This window comes from Pan paniscus, chromosome 5, assembly GCF_029289425.2.
Source record: "Pan paniscus chromosome 5, NHGRI_mPanPan1-v2.0_pri, whole genome shotgun sequence".
NCBI lineage: Eukaryota > Metazoa > Chordata > Mammalia > Primates > Hominidae > Pan > Pan paniscus.
Genome location: NC_073254.2, coordinates 138,319,213 through 138,338,268, shown reverse-complemented (window position 1 = coordinate 138,338,268; position 19,056 = coordinate 138,319,213). Strand labels below are relative to the sequence as shown.

At 38.9% G+C, this 19,056-nt stretch overlaps 1 protein-coding gene across 1 annotated transcript in view; it reads right to left on the bottom strand.

Moving 5' to 3' along the window:
• Positions 1–4,953: 4,953 nt before the first annotated feature.
• SLC35F1 (solute carrier family 35 member F1) overlaps positions 4,954–19,056 on the bottom strand; it is a 409,574-nt gene continuing 395,471 nt past the window's right edge. The window contains exon 8 of the mRNA XM_063605436.1: positions 4,954–8,608. Coding sequence (XP_063461506.1) covers positions 8,384–8,608 — 225 coding nt within the window. The 3' untranslated portion in view covers positions 4,954–8,383. The remainder of the gene's footprint in view (positions 8,609–19,056) is intronic.

Sequence of the window (19,056 nt, the reverse complement as noted above, 5' to 3'; positions counted from 1 at the left end):
CAAAGATGGTTACATTTAAGTTCTAAAGCAAAGAAAACCATTTTCTTGAAATGCTCAAAGAAGCTATCACCATGAATGAACTAGTGAAGTAGAAAGGCCAAGCTGAGAAGATGATAGCAAATGTGGACTGCTGCAGTGAAGCTGGGTCAATCATTTTAGGAAGAATAGACAGAAATCCTACAAATGTACCAGAAAGCAGATGCTACTGCAATGGCATTAGAAATAGATGGGAATTATGCTGTAGCCAGAAGAAGATACTCCACTTTATCACGATAATGGAAATAATGAAAATTGCATTAGTACATAAAAGTCTATTTCTTTACAATGTCAAAAGTCAATAAAAAGAGATTACGTTACAGAAACATTACAGACCGAAGGAAGCCATTCAACCGACTACAAGGGAAATTGTTGGAAGGGTGTTTTTACCAAACACACACAGACACACACACACACACACACAAACACCTCACTAACCCAAGAGTAGGAGGCAGTGGCCCTATAGTGCTCCTGTTTAGAGGGTGGTAAAGAGACTCTGGTGTACTTCTCAGGGCAGGCAGGGACAGCTGTTGCTTTTAAAATTTCAGAGCTCCAATAATCTTGACCTCTTGCTCGATGATTTTCATCTCTCCACATCCTTACCTCACAGGGACCGCTTGACCAAGTGGTTCATGTGGCTCAGGAGGAAAACAGACACTCCTTTACCTTGCAGTCAAGTTTGGTTTTCATTCAGTGGTAGCCGAATTGTTTTCTAAGGGCAGCAGCCTCACGAGTGATGCTGACCTGACACAGGTCATTGGAGAATATAGTGAGTGGCAGCTAGTGCATGTCTAGGGATGAGAAATCCCCGTGGAAGCAGTGGGCTCTCAACCCCAGCTTCGGCAGTTACAGATGGACAGTTGCAGCTCTAGTGGCATATCTGTTTTGGGGAGTCACATGGACAAGGCCAGGGCCAACGACCCCTCTGACATTTGTGTGTTGAGTAGGAATAGCAGCGGGACAATTCCCCACCTGCAAATTTTCCTAGAAGGACTCAATCCAGAAGGACAAAAGCAGTTCACAGTGGGCATGTACCACATGTTTTTTCTTTCGTATTATACTTAAAAGTTGGTTAGCGACAGGGATCCTCCTAAAGATCTCTTATCCAAGTGCCTGAGAAGCTGCTCTGGGCCGCTTAGCGGAAAGGATCTACATTCTGCTCTCTGACCTTCGTTTCTTGTGATCACAGAGCAGCCTTCCTAACTGAGGACTTACACACTATTGTGTTATCTGCAGAATTTTGCCAGTAGTGGCTACTGTTGCTTCTCAAGGCTAGACATCTCTCTTTCTAGCTAAGCCATCTTCACACATGCCATAAAATGACTGGACTTGAGATTTTTCAACAAAATGATCTCCAATTCCTCCAGCTTTCAAATTCTGTGTCTAAGCTTGTGACTAAAATGAAATGAATTTCATGTTGTTTGGAAATCATGACTGTGAATTGAAAAGTGAATAAAAAGTGAAGTCTTAGTCTTCAACTAAGGATACCAAATTCCCCACGTTGAGTTATCCTCTATCCCTGACAATTTTCCTTTTAATTAAAACACAGCCTGATAAGCAGAATCTTGGGGAACATAAAGCAGTTATGTGATCCACTCAACCATTTGTATGCAAGTGTGACCTATTTAGCTTTTAACATCCTATTTAATGCCAAAAACCATATTAGAGAATTCAAACAAAAGCTCACAGGGAGTCCCATAATGAGACTGTTTTGATTAGTCCAGTGATTAGCTCATTTCCTCTCTCTTTAGTAATTTCATTTAGAATAGTAGTCATTTTAAGAGCAAGTAGATTTTCTTATTGCTTTACTAGTTTGCTGTGAAATTGGCAAGTGGCCAACCATCTGTGCAACTGCAATTATTACTATTACTTAAAATTTATCAAACCTCTTCGGTTACTATGAAAGTAATTCTACCTGCCTATAAAGACAAGGCCAAGAAAGGCATTAATGAGACCCAACTTTGCACAAAAATAGACATTATCACCCCATGTTTCAACCTACTAGCCCAAAGTTCCAGAAGTGGTATTTGTGGACCCTGTTGGGAAAAAGTTGAGTGAATGATGGTTTTGATCGACTGCCATAGTCATCTACTCTTCAGTGCTTAGGAATCTACTTCTCCCTCTCATGAGAGCTATGCATTCATTTATGCAGGTGTTTATTTGTCATTGGCATTTCTTGAAATGGATGGGTGTGTAGGCTTCTACTGTAATTTATGAATAATTTTAAATAATTCCAGCAGTACTGCCTCTTTTAGGGTCACCTGTTTCTTTCTTGCTTTTTTACATTTTTACACATTTAGCAATGAAACAGTGGGGAAGATGCTTGAGATATCACCACTGGAACTCCTCTCATTGCTCTACCAACCCTGGCCATAGATGATTCCAAGAAGGAGGTCTGAACAGTCAGGCTGAGGCCAGTGTGCTGCTTTCCAGCAGTAAGAATCCACAAACACTCTCACCATTGTGAGCAGGTGGTTGCCTCCAACCCGCTATTCTACTGCAGACAGTGACAGCTAGTGTCAGGAAGATGTAGCAATCCACTGTGCTGCTGGCCTCCCAGGGGGAGGGCTGGACCAGTGCATTTCTTAAAGCCAGTGACCACACAGGCAGGTTCATCTGGGATAGACCACGTCTACACCTGCTGTCCAGGCATCATTACTGAGTGCCCACTTTCACTTTTGAAAGTGTTAACAATTGGATAATGAATTGCATACTCGGCCCACTTAATGTCCCCTTGTAGCTCTGTCATCTATTAGGTGACCTAACATTTACATTTTTAACCTATACCAGCAGTTTGAGGCAATGAGTTCAGGAAGATTATTCTCCATTGTGTGAAGTAATATTTACCTTTATCTGTCCTGAAATTATCCTTCAAGTGTTATGGGATTGGTCCCAGCTTTAATGCTGAGGCTCAGTGAACAAGCTCATTTGCATGCTTTTACAGATTTTAGTTTTGTCCACACCAGGCCTTTGTCCATCCAGATGGATGGCCCTAATCTTAGAGCCTATTCGCAGAGACCTCCACCCTCTGATCATTAGCTTTCCTTGTTAATCAGGCTGTAGTAGTGTTTGGAGGCAACTTGTCTGAAAAGTGATGCACAATGGTTTGTCCTTTCAGGCACTGATGAAAGGCCATCTGGTAGGGGAAGGGCTTTCCAGATGTATTATAATTTTTTTGAATTAAATGTTTTTTCTTTTTCTTTCTTTCTTTTTTTTAAGCTTATAGAGAATGAAAGGAACCTGCCTAGATGGCTCATAGTGAGCCCTCTGTTTATGCTTGCAGAAAAAGAAAGAACGAAAAATAAACAAAAAAAAAGAGAAGAAATCAAGGAAAAAAGGAAGAAGGAAAAAAGAAAGATCAGTGTATATAACTAAGAAGGAATATTATAAATTCAAAACACTATTTGCAGGAGCAAACAAAACAAAACTTTGCTTTGTTATTTCATACCTCACGCCTGAATTTGAAGGGCCAAATATTGTAAGCGATTGTAAAAAATTCCCTAGAAGGGTGCATTTAAGTGGACATGGTGATTTCTTCCTTTCCAAGACGCAGGAATTTTACAGAAAAAAAAAAAAGTACTCGAGAGTAATAGAAGAAGAAAGGAACATTTTGTAACAGAATATCTTACTCTTGTACTTTGTATTTATGGTTTAGAAGCTTGATTCCCTTAAAACAAGATGTATGAGTGCCTTCCATGTGCAAGGTGTTTTGCTGGGCACTGAAAATATATAAACTGGATCTAATTTCAGCTCTTGTTATTTTAGACATTACGATTTGTTTTCTTGTGGAACATTAAGACAATATAATAAATTACAGCCTTCCTGCTGAATTTTACTTGTTTCTATTTTTCTCTCATGCTAATAGTCATGAGAATCACTCAAGTGCTTCCTTCTCTTACCATTGCAAGGACTTTCAAGTTCTTTAGGAAACCCTGTTCTTTCTCTTAAGAAAACAAATCTTAATTCATTGGGGAAACATGACATACATTTATTGTATATACAATCTGAGCCCCAATCAATTGGAATTGCTGCACATTTGGACAGAGGCTGGGCTGAAGTTCAACTTTATTTCATCTTTGATCAAAGAGCTTACTAAATGGAAGTAAACAATACTTTAGAGAAAGATTGACATTTTTTTTCAAGGAAAAAAACTGATTTAAACTGAGAGTCACATTTCTCAAGCAAATTACTTATGTTAAGTACATGCTATTCCAACTATTTATAAAAGCAGCTCATGATGGATCTCAAACTGAGAGCACTTTATAAAGCACTTAGTGTCCTACAATTCCTTTTTTCCTGAAAAATGAATGTTTTTCTTTAAACATTATTCTTAATATATAACTCAGACACACAGTCTTCTTGGCTCATTTAATTTTTGAGGTCTGATTGCAAAAACTGACAAGAACATGTAAATGTATTTATAATCTAGGTACTTATGGGGATGCAGAGTGACAGCAGTTAGTAGAGGAGGGATGATTATAAGATGCTGTGTAAGTTCTGAGCAGAAATCTGAGCAATCTCTGCTTTATAAACATTGCACTCTGGAAGAATGCTCATCCGTTAAGTCTGTTGTGTGCCAAGGCCAGCATACACAGAACTTTCTTCTTTATGAGAAACTTTTTCTTGGGGGTAAATTTATATTGTCTTACATGTGTTTTAAATGTGGGCTTGAAGCCCCAGAGTGTTCTTATGTACCCAGATAAATAATTAACTTTGCAAACTATGAACATGTTTAATTTGGCTTTTGAAACTATACTTCTGAGACCAATTGTGCCCTTCCTAATTTGGAAATATTTTCTTTCTGGTTTTTATTTCGACATGTACCCAGCCATCTACTTTTGTTGCTATTTCTAGTATCCCAAGGGAGCTGCTTCCACGGTTGTCATAGTGCAGACAAACACAAAAGAAAACCAAGAATTCGGTGCTTTCATAAAGCATTTATTTTTATTTGAAAACATTATACAGGCATTACATTGCCACAGCCAGTCCATAGGGGAGCATGCAAATATCAAAAATGGACAGTTTGTTGAACTTATCGGTGTAACTTTTTTTTGGTTCGTATTTTCCATTTGCAGTGTTGTCAGAATTAGTGTGCTTTGCTATGTGGCTTAACAATAGAATCCTACCCATGGGGTAAAATCTGTACTGGTAGCTAGCTGGGGACTACTAAATAGTTATAAATCAAAAAGAAACCCAAAACAAACAATACTACACGCTTGTCAAAAGGTTAATAGCACAAGTTAGCAATATCTAAACTAAACATTGAAACAATTTCATGGGACACGGTGGTGCAAATTTTTCCATTGCTTGATCACCTGGTCATGTATTTGAGAGTATGTAGATGTGGGAAGGTCTGACCAAGGCAAGCGCTGTCCCCAGTGCAAGTTTTCATTGAGGAAGTGAGAACCACCACTTAATCTCTAGCAGGGTTTAGGAGAATTGTGGTTTGCTCTTACCTGATCAAATTCTATACAAATTGCTAAAGTCTTATTCATTGAGGAGAGATTGGTGGTGGACTTAAAAACTGAAAATTTTGCTGGTGTCTACTGAGGTTATGAAATCTCAGAAACTAAAACAGCTAAAGTTAATGTTGTCCTACTCCCATTTCCCGCCCCATTCCCAAAGGATCAGTGTTTTTTACACAGAAAAAGAATTTGTTCTTTGCAATTTTTTTTTCCTGGAGGGTCAGTCTGGAACTCCTGATCTCGAACAATTCAATATATTATCAACCTTTCTAAATGGAGACAAACCAACACATTGAGGTCACCCAGGGACATGAAAGTCTGAGTACAAGGACACTGAATGATAAAGGGTATACGGCAAATTCATCTTAACATTCACACTTGGTTTCCATACAATGGAGTCAATTAAAATATCCTATAAAATAATTCAGATGGCAACCTTTAGCCATCTGTTGATTGCAAACTTTTTGGAAATTTATATTTTTAAAAAACTCCAGTCTACTGAGTGGACTTGGAGATAATTTCATCCACTTGCTTCTCATAAGACTTTACTAAGTGTCTACAAATTAATGTCATAAAAATGAATCAAAGACGAAAACATCTGGCTTAAAATAAATACTAAAAATGCAATAAATCAAGCAAATTATTCAAACCAAAGGAATGTAAACACAAAAATAAAACCACAGTCTTTAAAGGTCTTCGGATCTGAATGGACAAAATATTCAGAGAAAGGTATTTAACTGGTTTAAAAGGTAGCAGAGAGAAGATGTTGGCAAAGTTGTTTTGATTTGATAGAGCTTTAACGCTGATATTTTCCCCATGGAAAATAAAACATGTTTCCTAGGGGGCTGAACTGAGATGACCATTACATCCGAATATCAGAGAAGATAATTTTTCTTCTCTATCTCCAAGGGTAGGTCCACTTACCCGTTATAGAAGGCAGGCAAAAAGGCCATGTGGGTGCTGACAGACAGTGTGGGATGCTTTTGCCTGCCAGATTTAGGCCTTGTACAGGCACTCTGGGATCAGTCCTTCTACTGTAGTCTGTCCTTTTACTTTCCAGAGACACCACTGGTGTTTTGCTTTGCTTGCTTATGTAACACATGTTGATTTGAATTGCCCAATGTCTCATAAACATGTATTTTTCCCCTATAAACCCTGTAACTCCATTGAGGATCTTTTTGAATGGTATTGAAGTCAGTCAAACTAAAAGAGTACATCACATACTGACACATAGAATCTATTCTAAATAATAGAGGTCTGTGGTGTTTCTTAATTTCCTGTGTTTGAAAAAAGGGCTATTTTAAGGGCAACAGATTAGACTAGTGACATATCACTCAAGGTCTTATCAGGATCCTGCAGTATTCTCTGGGTCCATAAGAATGTCGTGTCGGCCGGGCGCAGTGGCTGACGCCTGTAATCCCAGCACTTCGGGAGGCCGAGGTGGGCAGATCACGAGGTCAGGAGATCGAGACCATCCTGGCTAACACGGTGAAACCCTGTCTCTACTAAAAGTACAAAAAATTAGCTGGCCGTCGTGGCAGGTACCTGTAGTCCCAGCTACTCGGGAGGCTGAGGCAGGAGAATGGTGTGAATCCCGGAGGCGGAGGTTGCAGTGAGCTGAGATCGTGCCACTGCACTCCAGCCTGGGCGACAGAGTGAGACTCCATCTCAAAAAAAAAAAAAAAAAAAAAAAAAAAAAAAGAATGTCGTGTCAATATATCTGTTATTGAATGGATGCCAAATATGACCAAAATGCCAGACTTTTTCAATGATGACATTGTTACCACTGCAAAGTGGCCAGATCAATTAAGCCATTTTCAAAGACTGCTCCACATCAGCACCTTGACTTTGTTAGGAGGTGGCACAACCAATGACTTTCCACAATAAAGGTAATTTCCATGCTGGTGTATTTTTAAAAAGGTGTCACAGAATTAAAAGGGCAGAGGACCATGGCTTTTTCCAGTGCCTTGATTAATTTCCATATTATCACTAAGGAAATCTGGAAAAAAAATAAAAGATAGTTTTTGAAGAGAGGCTACAGGGAGGAGCAGAAAGATTTTATAATTATATATTGTCCTAAACACAAATGATATTATTTCTGGGGGCTCCCAAAAGCCACAGTAATGAAACAGTCCTTATCCTGTTATTACAGGGACTTGATTAGCAGAATCACGTGGCACAACAGAAAGGCAATGGCCTGGAGTAATCAGAGATCGAAATATAAAAAGGCTAAAATGTTGCTTTTATATCTATTCCTAGAATAGAGAAGTATATGGTCAGTTGCCCCTCCCCACAAAGGTCACAGCACAAAATACTTATTGAGCAGGCAATCCAACAGGTAACAGAGGAAACCATTAACCACCAGGTCCCTAGGAAAAGGAAACTTCTCAGGGGTGGAGCTCCTGTGGCATGCATCACTCATATAGTCTGTGCAAAAAAATAAAGTATGACTCTTAAAAAGTGAATTGCCATAGAAAAGTGGGGTTTATGTTGACTACATGTGGGTCTGGCAATAGTTTCCATCAGGAGTACAAAACATCCTCCTGAAAGTTGGTGTAATAACAGTAACAATAATAATAATAATACAAATCATAATAACAATAATACTTGCTTTTGATTCAAAAATTTTCACAGTAATGAATGCAGGGGAGTTGTGATCAGGATACATGTTAGCTAGGCATCTTTCCAAGTCAGGTGGATTAGAGCCTGTGTCTCCAGTGATGTTGAGCTTGTTCCTTTCACAAGCTTTTGGAGGATTTGCTACCTTGCAGTCCACCTGTGTAAACTGCACCTAGTAAATACCTTTCTCTATGTACAATACAGAGATGATGGGCAAAAACATGGCCAATGAGTTGGCCTCAGTTGGCAGGGCGGGCCTCACCCTAGGCCACACGAACATGAGGCTCCTCTTCGGTCTCCTGGCCCAGGCTGGTGTAGGTGACTGAGGGTTCCACCTGAGCTGTGGTCGGTAAGTCCACAACAGGTCCTGAAGGATTGCGGAACTGCTTATATACTCGGGGGTCCTGGGCTATGTAGGTGGAGGTGGAGGAGTAGAGCACCAGCCCAATGAGGATGGTGAAGAAAGACAGGAGATAAAGTCCTGAAAACTAAAAAAACACAACAGTAAAGTCATTTGACAGCCAGGGCAGAACCATTGACACATTAATGAGGCACAGAGAAACATGAGCAGAGCTGCTTCTTCTCAGAACAGGCAGCATGATGAGTTGGCCAACATCGTTGATGGAGAATGAATTTTCTCATCATAAACTGGCTTGGTCCTATTGATTCTCCTTATCTTTCCTAGACCCTGTGGCTAACACAGAGGAACACTTAGCTAATCATCTCTAAAGTGCCAATCTGAGGATCTGGTATGGTGCGAGAACTAGTTAAGCACAAATTAAAATGCATCAAGTTAAAAGCAAAAAATCTCCAGTATCAGTCAATAAAAAGTTGGTTGTTTGTGGCTTCATTAAACCTAGAGAAATACAGATATCCCCTTTAGGGTTGTAATGAAGCCATAAACAATGAACCGCTCACTGACAGCTGCATCAGGGCACTCTCATTTCACCTTAATCCAATTCAGACACTATTTGTCTTCCTAAGAGGAATTGTTACTGACTTTGGTAAATATCTTTGCAAGATTAGATTATCCTTGAACAGAAAGAAATAGTATAACATTCCATTCCTGCCCCACTAATCTGTAAACAAAACCAAGCAGGACTGTATATACAACATTCTGCTTCCTAATCTACTTGCTTGACAATTCATAGAGTTTGCGGGGAGAGGGAGAGAAAATACTGGTTTACACAAGTCGCAAGAATTTACATATGTTTTTGGAAAATTATGACTTCTGGACCTTCTTGAATAGTTACACTGGAAGTGGTTACTTCAGTAGTTACTGGGGAAAGAGTATGGTAAGAATATGAGTATTGCCATTTCTGGTGTTTCGTTCATTCATTCCTTCATTCACTCCTTCACTAAATGAATAGTTTCTTATATGCCTTCTCTATATCAGACATTGAACTATGCACTGGAGAAAGAGAAATGAAAAATATGTTGATGCCTACCATTTAGGACTTAATTGTCTCAGTGGCCGAACAGGTACAGATAGACAAAAACAACACAATGCACTTACAGCATACCAAATCTCATTTCAGTCAATAGCTAATATCCCAGTCTTGACCACATCCTGCGTCCATGGGGAAAAAAGGATCAATTTTATTGTCCTTAATGCTAATACTGAAAGAACTAAAAACTGCTAAAAAGACAAAAATTAATTGGAAGTTGGAAGAAAGGAAAACAGGAAAATGACCCAGAGATTCTATGAAGTAAGTTACAAGGCTATAGTACAAAGCTAAAAGATGGCTCTAACTGTAGTTCAATAATAGGAAAGGGAGTCTTGAAAATGGCTCATAAAAAAAGGTATCCCTGCGGCTAAACGTCCCTGCTACAGCGTTTTTTTCTTTCTTTCTTTTTGCAGTAGTGAGGGAGCTAAGACTAAAGATGCTTTTCTGATTTTCTTTCTAGAGCACTCCACACCCTGTCCCTCAATTCCTTTATTTTTCACATTGAAACCATATGATAACCCTACTTCAGATGGATTTATGTACTAGACTCAGCTTGTAACAGCTTCACTTAATTAACTTGACATAATTCACTTTTCCCAATGAAAATAAATGTGCCTCATTCTTTGATTCATAAATTTGTAAAATAAAATGGTATAAAAAGAAGACCACTAACAGTACAGTTGTGTATGATCTCAGAAAACCTATTTACACTCAAACTTGCTTCCTGAAATTCTATATTCAGGAGCTTCACCCTTTACCTTAAACTTCGGTGAATGAAATAGGTCTGTTCCTAACATTACCATCATTTCAAATATTTTATTAATTATTTTCACTTTCAAAACTCCACCCATAAGTCTCTGGTTTCAAGCAAAGCATCTTAGGTGTGAACCTGCCTCTACTACAGCATATGGAGGTAGAGAGATGAAGAATGAGCGCTTTATAGTTATCACTGCATTCTAACCACCAAGCTGGCTTCAAATCTCAGCTCTGCCACATTCTAGCTGCAATTCTGGACACATTTCTTAACCTTTCCAGGTCCAGGCTTCCTTCTCAGTAAAGCACACCTACTATAGGGTGGTTAAAATATTAAATTAGATAAGGCATGTAGAACACTTATAGTTCCTATCTTGCTGTAGACATTCAATTCACATTAGCTTCATTCTTATTATTGTTTTTGTTATTACTATAGCACTTATTTTATCATAGTAATACTGATATATTTTATAATAATCTGATATAGTCATTGATTACATTTTCTTTTTTTCTTTTTTTTCTTGAGACAGGGTTTCACCTCTGTCACCCTAGGCTGGATGCAGTGGCACAATCATGGTTTACCGCAGCATCAATCTTCCAGAATCATGTGATCCTCCCACCTCAGCTTCCCAAGTAGCTGGGACTACAGGCGCCTGCCACCGTGCGTGGCTAATTTTTGTATTTTTTGTAGAGACAAGAATTTTGCCATGTTGCTCAGGCTGGTCTCGAATTCTTGGGCTTAAGCCATCCACCTGCCTTGGCCTCCCAAAGTGTTAGGATTACAGGCGTGGGCCATCGCGCCTGGCCTAAATTGTCTTTTTTCAATAGTCTCTTGATTATGAGGTTGTGTTTTGTCTGACCAATGTCAAGTACAGAGCCTGGCACCATGTAGACATCTACTAAGTATTATCTGCTATTTGTTTTTTTTTTATCTTGAATGAATAATGGGGAAGTTTCAGACTAAAGAAAGAAACATAATAAAAAATCAGCCTGTACCAGTGGAGTAGTTCAAACTTTTTAGCTTTAAACTAGATAATGCAGTGCCTTTCTACTACATAAAATGCTCAACAAAAACCCATTAAGAAGGAAGTCATAGTATGAATCTACAATCATTGACTCCAAAAATCATCTTCAAACCTGGGGTCAGTCAGAGGAGTATGATAGGACAATGAATTGGAAGAGACAATGAAGAAAGCTAGAGTCTGGATAGAAGACTCAGGGCTGCTGATCAGTGGATTGGCATTGGAGATGTCACAAACTTGGGGTGGGCGGGATTTGGCAATTGAAATAATGTAGTGGTAGAGACAGGAAAGGATTGGATACAGAGTATCCAGGTAGAAGGATTGGATTCCTCTCCATTTATGATTTTAGACTTGATCAATATGACAAAGAATATACTGTTAAATTTTGTAAATCTAATGCCCTCGCTATTGTAAGGTACTGCTTAAAGGATCATCCCTTTTTTGGACATGGAACCATCAGGTTGAGCGAGAAATTCCTTACAGAATTGTTTTCTTGGGACACAGCTTTAGCATAATAACACATAGTTTATTTTTAATGCACTTCTATTTAATTCATATGGAATTCAGTCAAAAAATAGCTCCAAAGATAGATAGCATGGGATTTTATATGGTGGAAGTATCTTGGAAGTCACCCAAGAGGCTTTATTAATAAATGGTAGAGAAAGTTTTCATTTTAAATACAAGTCCAAAAAGACAGCAGTCAAGCAAGCATTATGATTAATCAGGATAAATGCTGAATGTTATAAATGTTGACAGAAAGTTTTGATTTTTTAAAAAAAAAAGTAAAAAAAGTTTTATTTTTCCTTCTTTTTAGTTTAATTAACAAAAAGAAAATTGAATCAGGGCTAATAGAATGATCCCCTATTCTGGATGGTGCACTTATCTGGTAGAACATTCATTTAAAAAACCAATCAACCAGACAAAAGTATTGTACAATCTAGGCTACTTACTAACTGCAAAGAAATACTTATTTCTATCTCCCCAAGGAAAGACATCAGGAACTTCTCTGGAATGCTATATGAGGACTGAAAGCTGTCTCTGAGTTACAGGTAAGGGAAGCTCAGGCAGAAGGTGGCTGTCTCCATTGGAGAGCAGGGGCTGCTTGCTGTCCAAAGTGTACTTGGAGGTCTTCTCCTTTGCAAACTGTAGCCATCAGAATATGCTGTTTGTTCTGTGCTGCAGACATAGTTTTTCCTGCATTTTATCTAACTGGAAGCTTTAAGAATCTGAGAAAGGATACATCCTATATTAACAGGATCATACTGCAGACACTGCTTACTTTGCTGCTGTCTTTTTCTACCTTCATGAATCTCTTTGAGAACACAGGTCAGAAGGCACTCACTGTACATACTGAAAATCCCCGAGTGCTGCTTAAAACAATCTGACTGAGACACAAGCTATTATACACGACGAGGTGGCTTGGAGGATGGATAATAAGCCTGTACAAAGCTCTTTAACTTCCAGACAGAGTTAAACCTAGCTCTTAGAAAGCTGGCCTGTCAGTTTGATTGCTATTTGGTTGATGTGGCATTCAGCACATCACAGACCAAATTTTCATTTTATTTTTGGCATTTAACTTCTAAGTTGAATTTTAATAAACTAATGACTTCAATGGACTTAAATCTATACCAGTAGAAAACCATGTGGTTTGAAAGTCATTTCAAAGTACATTTATAAATACATCAACTAGACTATGTGAAGAAGAGGGCAATGCTTCAAGGGCAACTTTCTTTTTCTAGCTTGACTGAAAACATGGCAGAGGTCAGCAGAGGAGAACATGGGTGATCCCTAGAGAGGCACAAAGTGGACTCTGGGTTTCAGCTCTACTTTTATTGAATGCATGTACCAAGTACTTCTATATGGTGGGCCTGGTTTTTTCCTTTTTCCCTGGGAAGTGTACCTTAAAGAGTCCCTTTAAGCATATGTCTCTGTGTAATACAGCTTTTAAAGGCTCCTAGCCTGGTGTGGTAATGCATGCCTGTAGTCCTAGCTACTCAGGAGGCTGAGGCAGGAGTTTGAGGCTGCAGTGAGCTATGGTCCTACCACTACACTACACCTGGGTAAGCTGTCTCTTAAAAAAAAATACACACACGCACACACACACACACACACACACACATATCTACAGGCCCCTTCTGGTGACCTGATACCATCTGCCTTCTGAAATTGCATTCGTATAATGAATGCTTGTTTTCCTTGAGCACCGTGAGTAGCCTGAGAGAACACTGCCCCTGATGGCTTCTCATGTACCACACATGAGCTAAGGCCAATGCTTTCAAGCCCTCAGATGTTCCCAAGGCTATCTATGATGAGTGGAGGAAGCAAACACCAAATATTTCACACCGTAGCTCAAGGGTGCTATTATTGTTAAACTTCAAAAGACATGTTACCTTTTGGGGCTCTATTGGATATAAGCCTGCCATTGAAACAGATGTACTACTTGGAAACATGATAATGGCAAGAGTTGAAACTGGTCCATGAACTGCATAAGGGGCTGCACAGAAATGAATACAAGGATATTTCTAAGTGTTATTAGACATGACTTCTGATGAAAAGGTATTTCGCATATATGAAGGATATGTGGCCATAAGGTGACCATAATAACCATGTCCTTTCTAGTTGTTATTCAGTTTATTTTAAAAAGACACAGATGTAATTAAACTTTCCCATATTTTTAACTCTTTGGCAGAAAACATCTATCAGGGTAGAGTCTTGGAATCTGCAAATTTAACAGTTGCTTCAAAATCAATGCAACCATGGGTAAGCAGGAAAATACCTGGCAGTGATTGGCCATTCTCAAGGTTATGTAGCACAGCCCAGAAAATGTGGGTTTCGGAGCTAGTAGGGAGAATTTCCATGTAGAGCGACTGGTCTGTTAATTTCAACAGGTACATTATTCCTGGGAAAAATGAGACTTTTAATTAAGTTTGTGAAAACTGTACTGCTTATTCTTTGCCATGTAAGACAAAGTGTCCTTTACTTCCCTACTCTGTTAAATAAAACACACACATGAAAATAAATCAACTTGCACGCTAACCATAACTTCTAGATCAAGAAGGAATAAATGAGCCCAATTCTGTTTAAATTGGAAGAAGATTACCAGTTTGGCAGTCCTGGGTACCAGAGTAGTTTTAAAGATCCATCAGTGACTAAATGAAAGTAACGTGAATTAAGAGTAAATCATTCATTCAATGTAATGCTGCTATAGTGAAGAATAACTAAAAGGGGAGTCCCACTTTATATGTGAATTAAAGGGTGGACCTTTCGGCAACTGTCTTCGAAGAAATGAAGCCAACCCTCTGCGTGTCCTTATAGGGAGGGAGAGGACAATTCAGCATTGACAATACAGCTCAACTCTTGGCAGTCCTGTGCTTCTCAGAGGGCTGAGGATCATACCTGGAGCTTGGGTACAGTTGCTTGGTGCAGGACGAAAGGATGTTGTTGGTCAGTGCTGAGCATGCTGTAAGCTGTGGCCTGTAACGGTAAGACCCTGGGACGAAAAGCTCTGCCAGGTCCTGATCTATTGCCACTGGGCCCGAGCCAATTGCTATTCAGGCCAAGACAACTAGACGAACCTGGCTCCATGGAAAAACGAACACAAACAAGTTGATGCCTGACCTCCTAATTTTGGCTCTGCACTAGACCAACAAGATCATTTTTATTATTATGAAGTGCATTAAAAATGCAAAAGTTCGGCTTCTGAGTTTACTGAACTGGAAATAAATTGCCAGAAGAGACCAGAGCTTTTTCAGATACTTTCAAACTCCTCAATTATTGCTCTGTCTCCTTTCTCATGTCCCTTATTTCTCCTCTTTTTCTTTTTTTCCTTATTTCCTTTTCTGTTAGGAAAAAAAAGGACTAAATCTTTCTGGTTAAATATTGTGATATTTTGCTCTTCTAGGTCATTCAATGCAAAATATTAAACATGGGAAAGCTACAGAATCTACTGACAAATACCAAAATCAGTTGTCTTTAGAGACTAAGAATAATGACCCCCACAAACCCCTGCCTCTCCTTCTTTCTCCAATTTGAGAATTTCAATCTCAATTCATGTTAATTTAATCAAGACAAAAATAAACAAACGAGTGCCTTAGTCAGAATGCCAAATGGATTCTGTATTCGTATCAGAAAACCAAATCATTGCTAAGATTTAAATACTTGGGAAATGATTTATTCTCCAAGCATTGTGTTGTTAAAGCAAAGAGAAGTAGCAACCAGGGCCCTTGGCCTCTGTGTGCCTACACCATCACCCAGGGCAAGGCTGTGCTCTGAGCTGCTATCCCAGTTTGGTTTATGAGGCCTTCTGTTTAGTTTGCAAAACCAATTCATTTGGCAGTATAATTTGTGCAGCCAATCACATCTAAGGCCAATAAGAGCTCTTTTATAGGCAAATATCTTCCCCTGTGGGTAATTTCACACATGAATACAGCAATCGGGAGCTAAAAATGGATTTCTGCCATTATCTTTTATATGACAAACAGACAGTTTCACTTGGTCTGATGAACTGATAGAAATCCTTGTTCACACAGATTTCTATTTTCTGCATTCCAATAAAAAAGAGAGGCCGTAATAGCCAAGCCAGAAGTGGAACAGAGGGGCTTACTCTGTGGGAATGTTTAATTATAGGCTCAGTTACAACAAAGGCCATTCAATGGCTCATTTATGTCACCTTCCCATGCATCGTTCTTATTATCAGTAGTCAAAAAGACATTACATTTGTGTGGGAGGCACACTGAGCAGTGGCCTTCATTCCGTTTGGACTTTTGCATCACAAGACATCTACTTTCCCTCTGCAAAACACAGAGGTACATGCTGGGCTACAGCAATTTTGTAAGAGACTGAATTTTAAAGCCAGGGAAAAATACTGAGTTTGTAGAAGTGGTAGTGTAGCAGCTCAACAGATCCCAGAGACTTCTGCCCCATTACAATGGAATCAAGGGGTGGAAATGGAAGTGTCATCATTTTCTATTAGCCCTGTTAGCCACTAGCAAAATTTATGCTTCCTGTCACTGCAACCTTTGCTCTGTTGATCTTAAAATTTTAAGGTCAGAGAGAAGAACACTTCTGCCAGAAGACAGAACAAAGGTTCCATGCACTGAAAGTTAAGGCTGCCACCTGGCCATTTTGGGCTCCTCATGCTTCTGAAACAATAGGCAAAGAAGGGAGTTTAGTTCTGGCTGTGTGGCTGAACTTAATTACCAAGGGGAAACTGGACTATTACTTTACCAGGGAAGTAAGGAAGAGCCTGTCTGGCATACAGGAGGAGATCCTTTAGGGCATCTCTTAGGATTATCATGACCTATGATAAAAGTCAATAGAAACTACAATAAATCAAGCCAGGCAGTACTATTAGTGTACCTGACCCTTCAGAAATGAAGGTTTAGAGTCACTCCACGAGGTAAATAACCATGACCAGGGAATACAGAAACCACAGTGGAAGAACATACCAGCTGCAACCATGTGACCGGTTACAGAAACGAGGACCGTAATTGTCATAAATAGTTCTTCCTTGTTATGAACACACTTCTGTGTGTGTATATATAGCAAATATATTTGTTTTCTTCCTACCCTTGTCTCTTTATTATATAACACAAGATAACATTATATAACATTGACTTTATATCATAATATTAAAGGATATGAAGGAAAAGAGTGAACATCATCATCTAAGGACTTTGCATCTGCTTGTAAGGCAAGGGTTAGTGTGTTTTCTAATTGTATGCAGGATAGTCATATCATGTTAGGCAAAAATAGCACCTTATTATTATTGTCTTTATTTAGATATTAAGTATTATTTAAACGACATGTGAAATTGATGCCAAGTTGAAAAGGGATGGACTTGTGATGGTTAATTTTATGAGTCAACTTGGCTGGGACACAGTACCTAGGTATTGGACAAAACAGATGTTTCTGTGAAGGTATTTTAAAAATGAGATTGACATTTAAGTCAGTAGACTGAGTAAAACAGATCACCTTCCATAATGTGGGTGGGGTGAGCCTCACCCAATCAGTTGAAGGTCTTGAAAAAAAAGACTGAGGGTCCCCCAGGAAGAGGAAACTGTACCTCCAGATTGCCTTCAGACAACTTTTTTCCTGGATTTCTATCCCGCTGGGTCTTCCTTGTAGATTTTGGACTTGTCAGCCCTCAATGGCCTGAATCAATTCCTTAAAATCAATCAATCTCTCTTTCTCGCTGAACACACACACACACACACACACACACACACATTCCTGTTGATTCTGTTTCTCTGCTAATATAATGACAATCTGTGACACTAAAGATCTTTGACTGTGATGTAAACTTGTAACAATTTCTCTCTGTGTAAGTTTTAGAAGTGCAATGTTTAATGATATTTTTCAGGGAATATCAAGTGGTGTTTCATGATATGAGCTCTAGAATCAAAATCATGGGATTTACATTCTGTTTGCCTCTTCCTTGCTGTGTCTTGGACAAGTTCCCTACATCTCCAAGCCTCAGGCCACTCATCAGTTAACTAAGGACAATAATAGCACCTGCTATATGAAATCATTGTGAGCATCGAATGAGATGAGATATAAAACTCTTGGTATAGTGCTTGCCACATACTAAATGTTAAACAAATGTCAGTGATTGTTATCCTTACATCACGAAGAGTACATTCTAAAGCCAAGATTGGTATAAAAATCTTCCTCAGATGCCTTTCTGAAAAGTTCACCACAAATCAATTTGAATTGCAAATGCATTTATGGAACTGGCTATTTAAAAAAAGAACAGAACAATCAACCCATCTGGAATAGAAGGCATTTTCATCAGTGCAAATAATCAACCTCTGGCTTATAGACTCCATGTTTGGACCTGTTTATTTCAAGATTTCTTTTCCTTCTTTCTTTCTTCTTCTCTTTTCTTTTCTTCGTCTTCTTTTTTTTTTTTTTTAAGAGATGAAGTCTTACTATGTTGCCCAAGCTGGAATGCAGTGGCTATTCACAAGTGAGATCATCACACACTATAGCCTCAAACTCTTGTTCTCAAGCAGCCCTGCCTCAGCTTCCCAAGTGAGATATTTTTAATAATGCATAATTACGTAAGTCACAGGAATCCTCATAATTTTCTATTCTGTTTACATTGTTTATCAATTTTGAGCAACTACTCTGCATTGGCACAAATCATGTTTGAGCACCCATGAGCATATATGAGTAACTCTAGCAATTCACTTTACTTCCTTGGTGTGGTAGGCTGAAAAATAGTCCACCAAAAGACATCCACATCTTAATCCCTGGAGCCTATACACATTACAATATTTGGAAAAAGAGTGTTTGCAGATGTGCTTAAATTGAGTATCTTGAGATGAGAGATTATCCTTGATGCTATGGACTACGTTGTGTCTCTCCAAAATTCCTATGTTGAAGCCTAACCCCTAATATGGTTGTACTTGGAGACAGGGCCTTTAAGGAAGTAATTAAGGTTAAATGAAATCATAAGGGTGGGACCATGGTCCAATAGGATTGGTGTCCTTTTAAGCAGAGACACCAGAGAGCTTGCTCTCTCTTATTCTAAGAAAACAATATTCAGGAAAGCATAATGAGTAACAACTCTAAATTAGGTATGATCATCTTAGCAAGCAAAGCTGTAATCTACTGCTTCCGAAGTATTTTTGTATATATCATTTCATTTTTAAAACACCAACCCCTCAGAGAAGCATAGAGTACCACGATAAACATAGAGTACCATGATAA